The following is a 7,259-nucleotide window of genomic DNA, read 5'->3' as shown; positions in this document are numbered from 1 at the left end:
ATCGACAGAGCCACCCAGACACCTCTGGCCTCTTCTGCTTTTATCGCCAAAGGAAAAGTCAAAGTGTCTATGATCCACCCAGTTCACACACACCCCTCCCCGCTTCCCAAGCCCCATCCTCTATTACAGGGTCAAAAGTCCAAGATACAAGGGCCTAACCTGGGTGAGTGGCCCAGCAGCAGCTCCAAACTTGTGTTCCTACGGCCGTCCCAGCTTGCAGACAGGCCCCGTCCAGACACTCTTGTTCGACTGTTTATTTGAATTCATGACAATGACAGTGATTCTGATCCTGATGCCTTATGAAGAAGTACCCCACCCTCTCTGAACAAAGATTCAGGCTGTGCCGTCTGCTTTACTTCTGATATTAACACACAGCTGGTTTAGGAAACGTCTCAACCCAGCAGGATCAAGGGAAAGAAATGGCAGCAGAGCCCCGAGGGCGGGGCCTCAGGGTTGCCAGGCACTGGGGAAGGCTGCCCACTGCTTGGTAGACCGCTAGGTTCTCTGTTTTCCCCTCCCTTTCCTTTTCGAATCCCACAATTTCCTGTTGGGAAAAGGCTGTAATTAGCCCAGTTCAGGCACCAGATCCCAGACAGAGGCACAGCTGTTGGGAGAACTCTAGGAAAACACAGGAACCAATATTTTTCCAATTAGAAGGACTGTGGCATAAACCTTTTGTATGAGTTCTATTGAAACCAGGTTTCTCCAGTCAGCTGCCAGGGGAAGAAGGTAGAGCGGGACTCCCCGTGGCTGCCCCGCCCACATTACCACCCTGGAGCTCAGCGGCAGTGGGGACAGGATGGTTTTGGATTCCGGGGAGGCTGAACTCCGGCTTACTGAGTTCCACCCCTGGTAAAGTCCCCAACTTCCTGCTTTGGTGTCCTGGAAGATGGGTAAATGGGTGAAGGACAGAGCAAACTGAGACAGCAGATGACTTGGGGAGATGGGAGAAGGGAGCAGAACGCTGGGGTAGCTAGCTGATGTTCCCCCCTTTGAGCGATTTACAGGAGACGCACCCCAGCTTGGTCATGAAGTTGGTTTGCTTCCACTGTGCGATGCAGTCCTCAGAGGTTTTAAAGTCGGCCTGCACAGAGTAAACAGAAGCCGTGAAGGGGGTGGTGAGGGGAGGGGTGGAGAGCCCTTCCCCAGGGTCTCCTGTGCCTCTCTCTCCACTACCAGCAAGCCGGCCCACCTGAGGCATTTAGTTCAGGAAAACGGTCACGAGTAAGTGCAAAGAACTATGTACCAAGACAGCAGCGTTCCAATAGTGAAAACCTGAGAACAATTTCCATGTCTAATAAGGTTAAATAATTTTGTCACATTATGACAATTACGACTCACTATTGCACAATCAGATCACCGCTTACTATTTAAGAAGATGGAAGTTTTTCTGGCATCCAGTTAAGGAGAAAAATAAACATATGGTGGGACTCAAACTGTAAATATATTACCTCCCTACACTGAAGGGGTCCAAAGAAATAATCACTAATGCTATTTCCCAGGAACTAGGTGGCAGGACTAAGGATGTTTTGTCTCCTTCATGTTCCCTATACTTTGGATGGTTCTACATTGGAAACCTTTTTTATAGCCTGGAAAAGTAAGTGATCCAAAAAAGCAGCCTGGGAAAGTCGGAGAGGAGGGAGTGGGTAAAACCACATGCCTGCCATGCGCAGGGCGAAGCAACAGGTAAAAAGCACTCTAAATGCCCCCCAGACATACCCTGGCTGAGCCAGGAAAGGCGGGATTACTAGGGAAGGTCACACGTGTCGTGTTAGCTCCACGAGGAGAGGAAACAGTGGCTGCCTGGTTCATGATGTAGCTCGGAGCTCCTAGAACAGGGGCTGACATACGTATCAGGGGCTCAGGACTTGCTGAAGGAAGGAATGCATTCAGGGGTCGCGGGGACACGCTGTGTTAGAGTTCATGCCCCAGAGGGCAGAGAGAGAATGAGTGCTCCAAGACCAGGGTGGCGTGGGGGTGGGGGGGATCCTGGCTCCATGGCTTCTGAGGACCCCGTGTGGCCTTGGCAGGTAACCCGCCAGATAAAACAGGGATAACCCTATGCTCCGGACTGAAGATGAGAAGAGGAAATGTCTGAGTCCCCCACACACTGCCTCAAGGAGTCTGTCGGTGCTCAGTCCCTGTGAGGGTTCCCATGCTCTGCAGGCGCCTGGCTCCCCCTCCCCAAAAGGTCTGGAGGGAGGAAGGGAGGGGCACAAAGGCAGGAAGGGCAGGGGAGGGGCCGAGGTGGACTCTGGGGAGTCTGGGGACCCAGTCCAGGCGGCCCAGGCAAGAGAGAGGGCATGGCCAGCTACTGACCTGCAACTTCTCGAAGACTTTCTTCTTGGGCTTGAGCTCTTCATCTGGCTGGCCCTTCTCATAGCCCTTCACGAACACTCGCTCACCGGGAGCAGAGCCTGCAGGAGGGTCCAGAGGCTCCACCTGGCGGGTCGCCCCCTCTCTGAAAAGACACACAGGATGAGGGAGGAGTGAGGCTGTGGCCTGCCTTCAGCTGCTGTGGAAGCCAAGGCCTTAGGGCCTCTATGGAGGGGCCCTCAGGGCGGAGCTACCGGGATGGGCTACTGGGATGGGCTACTGGGATGGGCTGACCTGGGCTACCCCGAAATGCTCTGTCCCGAGAGAGATCAAATTCTGGGCTTTCAGGGGAGGAAGTAGGACATAACGGACAGCAAGGCCCGATCGGCCAGTCGAAATCAGGTAGGACTCCTGGCTCCATTGACTCTTACTGGGAGAGAGACTCCGGCACGTGCCTATTGCTCCAAGCCTTCGGATCTCTGTCTTAATAAAACTGACTTTAGGTAAAGCGCGTTATTCGCAATTATGTGTCCAGGAACTCACTCCTTCATCTTTTGGACAGTGTCCTCAGGGCTTCCACCTGGGGGGAGGGGGAGGGCGTTGCATGGGCCGATTCCCTCCCCCTCTCCGGCCCCGGTTCTCACTCACGTGGAGGCACACAGAAGCATGCCTTGGGACTCGATGCCTCTCATCTTCTGGGGCTTCAGGTTGCACAGCACCACCACCAGCCGGTCCCGCAGCTCCTCCTCAGGCACGAACTGCACCAGGCCGCTCACCACAGTCCGAGGCTCGGCTTCCCCCACATCAATCTTCTCCACATACAGGCTGTCTGCATCCGGGTGCTGCACGAGAGGTCAGCCCGGATGGGATCATAACGCACTGGGTGACGGGAGGCGCCAGCGAGCCCTTGGACCGCCGCGGCGGGCATCCACTCCCCTGCACAGGCTCCTCAGTAGCCCCTGGAGCAAACTCTCTCCAGGTTCCAGATAGCAGACAGGAGAATGGGCTGGGAGGGTTCATTTTACTGTCCACCAAGAGGCAGGCTTCGAGTAAAAGGAGGGGCGAGGAGTCTCCTCCAGAGGTTAAGTGGCCCAGACATTCTGGGTGGCCACCATTATGGCCACACACTGCCCCAGCCTGGAGGATGGGTGTAGGACAGCGCTGGCCTCGCCATCTCAAAGAGCACCGCAGCTACCTCAAAGTTGTTTCAGTAGCTGGGTCTATGCTGTGAAAAACAATGCTGGTAGAGAATAAAAGTCCACAACAATGGTCCCTGGTCACTGGTTGCATAACCTTCTGCCTCTGGGAAAAAGGAAGTCCCTCTCCCTTCCCCATTTTCAGGGGTGTGTGGGATGGGACAGCAGGACCAAGTGGCTGATCTGAGATAAGGCCTGCAGCTAAGTCCAGACAAGCTGGTACAGACCAGAGGAGTCTATGGGACCGGATTTAATGGATAAGCAAGCTCCCTCTGACTAATACCCTCCCTCCACCCTGAGTTCCTGGCTGTGTCTCGTTGCACAAGGTCCAGAGGTAGCAAAGGGAAAAGCCTGACACCTGCAATTAGGCACCTGCGTTCTGACTTGCAACGTGACCTCAGGGATGTAACTTCTCATCCCAGGCCAGGTTTCCTCCAGATGGAAACAACAGACAAATGTGACCCCATCTGCCTCTCTGGGATGTGGTGAAAAATGAGTACCTTGTCCACACTAATGACTTTCCCCACGCGGATATCCAGCCGGGACGGGATGACCTCCTCTGGTTCTGAATTCTTGGCAGGGCCTTTGGCAATTGGCTCTGGGAATGAGAATAGCCCCAAAGGGTCAGAACTCTCCTTCGCCGTGACAGGTCAACTGCTGATACCACCCACTGGGGACACTAGCAGTGGGTTTCATGTAGGACCCCAGAATCTACCCCTTTAGTTATATCTTTTTTTTCTTTTTGAAGTCATCTCTACGCCTAATATGGGACTCAAACTCATGACCCTGACCTCAAGAGTCGTAGACTCTACCAAAAGAGCCAGCCAGGGGCCCCCTAGTTATATCTTCCTTAAAACAGGATCAGCGGGGTGCCTGGGTGGCTCAGTGGGTTAAACCTCTGCCTTCAGCTCAGGTCGTGATCTCAGGATCCTGGATTCCTGGATCCCTGCATTGGTCTCTCTGCTCAGCAGGGAGCCTGCTTCCCCCCCCAACCCCCACCCCCGGCTCTCTGCCTGCCACTCTGCCTACTTGTGATCTCTGTCAAATAAATAAATAAAATCTTAAAACAAAACAAAACAAAATAGGATCAGCAACCTTTGAGAAGTGACATGCCAGATTTTCATCTATTCTTTCCCTCAACTGGCAGGGAGGAAATGGGGCGCAAGGCAGTAGTAGCTTGGCTACCTTTAGGTGTTTCCATTTGTGTTCTCCACATACATTTATTGAGTTGGGAAAGTCACCCAAAACCATCCATGTTGCTATCTCAGTGTCACGGGTAAGTGGACAGCCAGCTAAGAGCCAGTCAGAAGCATACGGAAAGGAATTGGGCAAAGCTGAAGATGACCTTCCCTAAGGAGCTGTGCAGGCTCTGAGCAGCTCTGTTCCCTCATGGTCTAACCTGACTGCTCTCTTAACTGAAGGACTGAGTGAAGGATCCCAGTACACGTCTCACACCAGCAGACTGGGTTAACAGGATGTAATCACAGGACCGCCCAAACCTAAATCCCAGTGACTCAAGTTCCATTCCAGGGGTCAATGGGCTAGGATATTCCTGCACTTCCGACCCCCTGGCTTCTCAGACTCTCGATTTAAGACAGACACTTTTTGGAAGCCCACCCACAGGTGCTCTGTCATGATGACGTCATGCAGCCCTTGGCCCCCGACCTCCGGGGCTGGCCTTACTCTGCTTGGAGGGCTCTGGGTAGGCAGCGTTGGTCAGTTTCTTCAGGGCAGGGGTGTTAAACTTTTCCCGGATAGGATCCAGCAACTTGTTCAGGGCGACCTCCACAGAATTCTTCAGGTCTCCAGGATGTACAACCTGGGGAAGTGCGCAAAGGGCTGGTGAGGGGAGCCACCGGGGGGGGGGGGGGCAACAACACGTCCGAGTCTACTAACGACAATGTGTGGTGTAGGGTGCAGGCTGCTGACCCTCAGAGCAGCCCTGTGAAGCTGACAAAACCAACAGGAGGACACAGGTTCAGAAAGATTCTCTTTCTTTACTGAGATTTAGGTCTTTGACTCTGAATTCCATCCTAACTTGAGGGATTGTATCTTATTAAGATTTATTTATTTGAGGGTGCCTGGGTGGCTCAGTCCTTAAGCAGCTGCCTTTGGCTCAGGTCATGATCCCAGGGTCCTGGGATCGAGCCCCGCACCAGGTTCCCTTCTCAATGGGAAGCCTGCTTCTCCCTGTCCCACTCCTCCTGCTTGTGTTCCATCTCTTACTGTGTCTCTCTCCCTGTCAAATAAATAAATAAATAATTTTTAGAAAAAGAAGAAGAAGAAGAAGATTTATTTATGTGAGGAGGAGCAAGATGGCGGAGGAGTAGGAGACTGAATTATCAGCAGGTCCCAGGAGTTCAGCTCGATAGTTATCAAACCATTCTGAACGTCTACAAACTCAACAGGAGATAGAGGAGAAGAAGAGCAGCAATTCTAGGAACAGAAAATCGACATCTTTCCGGAAGGTAGAATGGGTGGAGAAGTGAATCTGAGGCAACATACGGGAAGATAGACCACGGGGGGAGGGGCCGGCTCCGGGCAAGTGAAAGAGCAGTGGAGCACAAAATCGGAACATTTAGAAGTCTGCTCCGCAGAGGGATGTTGCTCCAGAGGCTAAGCCAGGTGTGGAGCCCTCACGGGGACAGTGTGGTCTCAGGACACACGGGGGGACACAAAAAGACCAGGAGTGTCTGAGTGGTGGCTGAGCTCCCACGTATCAGAGCAGGGAAGCCGGCTGCAGAGACGGAGCTGAGGAGTGAGTGCTCAGGTCGGGATCACCTTAAACCATAATCAAGGCACAGTCGGGCCACTGCTCTTCAAGCAGGGACTCCACAAGAGGCAGCTCCAGAGGGACCCTCTTTCCTCCTCCAAGAGGAGTGGAGGGGGAATGTGTGACAGGATCTGCTGGATTTGGAGACTGCAAACAGGGCCGTGCAACAGAGACAGAAATGCTCGGTCACAGGCCGGGTGAGCTCAGAGTGCGGCTGGAGACCAGGGAGATGGGAGGGATCGACTGCTTTTCTCTGAGGTTGCACTGAGAAGTGGGGCCCCGAGCTCTCGGCTCCTATGGGCCAGAGACTGGGAGGCTGCCATTTTCACTCCCGTCCTCCAAAGCTGTACGGAAAGTGTTCAGGGAGCCCAAAACTGCAAAGATTACTTAGCCCTGTCCCTGGCAAATGTGGTGCAATTCCACTTCAGGCAAAGACATTTGAGAATCACAGCAACAGGCCCCTCCCCCAGAAGATCAGCAAGAACATCCAGCCAAGACCAAGTTTACTGATCAATGAGAACTGCAGGATGCCAGAGCTAAGGGAAAGCAACACATAGAATTCATGGCTTTCTTCCCCATGATCCTTTAGTCTTTCAAAGTTATATTTTTTTAATTTTATTTTTTTCTTATTCTATTTTAGAAAATTTTTCCTCTTTCCTATTTTAACATTTCTTAACTATTTATCCTCTCAATATCTTTTAAAAAATCTTTTCTAATTTTCATCATCACAGTCACATTTTATCCCCTCATTGAATTTAACCTTGTATTTGTATACACACAGATTTTTTTTTCTTTAAAATTCTGGGATACAATTTCTTTTAATAGATCAAAACGTACCCTAAATCTAGCACACAGCTTTGTCCTAGTTGCCAGCCTGATCACATTCTTTCCTCTTTTTTTTTCTTTTTTCAAACAACTTATCAATTCTTCTTTTAGAATCTTTAGATTTTCATCTTTATAGTCATATTCCATCC

At 51.8% G+C, this 7,259-nt stretch overlaps 1 protein-coding gene across 2 annotated transcripts in view; it reads right to left on the bottom strand.

The window, feature by feature from the left end:
• Window positions 1-239: 239 nt before the first annotated feature.
• Window positions 240-7,259, bottom strand: part of YARS1 (tyrosyl-tRNA synthetase 1) — a 35,551-nt gene continuing 28,531 nt past the window's right edge. For both annotated transcript variants that reach the window (XM_046022537.1, XM_046022548.1), the window contains exons 9-13: window positions 5,196-5,331; window positions 4,013-4,110; window positions 2,965-3,158; window positions 2,320-2,461; window positions 240-1,084 (exon numbers count right to left, since the gene is read on the bottom strand). In XM_046022537.1, the coding sequence (XP_045878493.1) occupies window positions 974-1,084; window positions 2,320-2,461; window positions 2,965-3,158; window positions 4,013-4,110; window positions 5,196-5,331 (681 nt within the window). In that variant the 3' untranslated portion in view covers window positions 240-973. The remainder of the gene's footprint in view (window positions 1,085-2,319; window positions 2,462-2,964; window positions 3,159-4,012; window positions 4,111-5,195; window positions 5,332-7,259) is intronic.

Source organism: Meles meles, chromosome 1 (assembly GCF_922984935.1).
Source record: "Meles meles chromosome 1, mMelMel3.1 paternal haplotype, whole genome shotgun sequence".
In the NCBI taxonomy this organism is placed as follows: domain Eukaryota; kingdom Metazoa; phylum Chordata; class Mammalia; order Carnivora; family Mustelidae; genus Meles; species Meles meles.
Note: the sequence above shows the minus strand (reverse complement) of the source record. Positions and strands in the feature narration are given on the sequence as shown.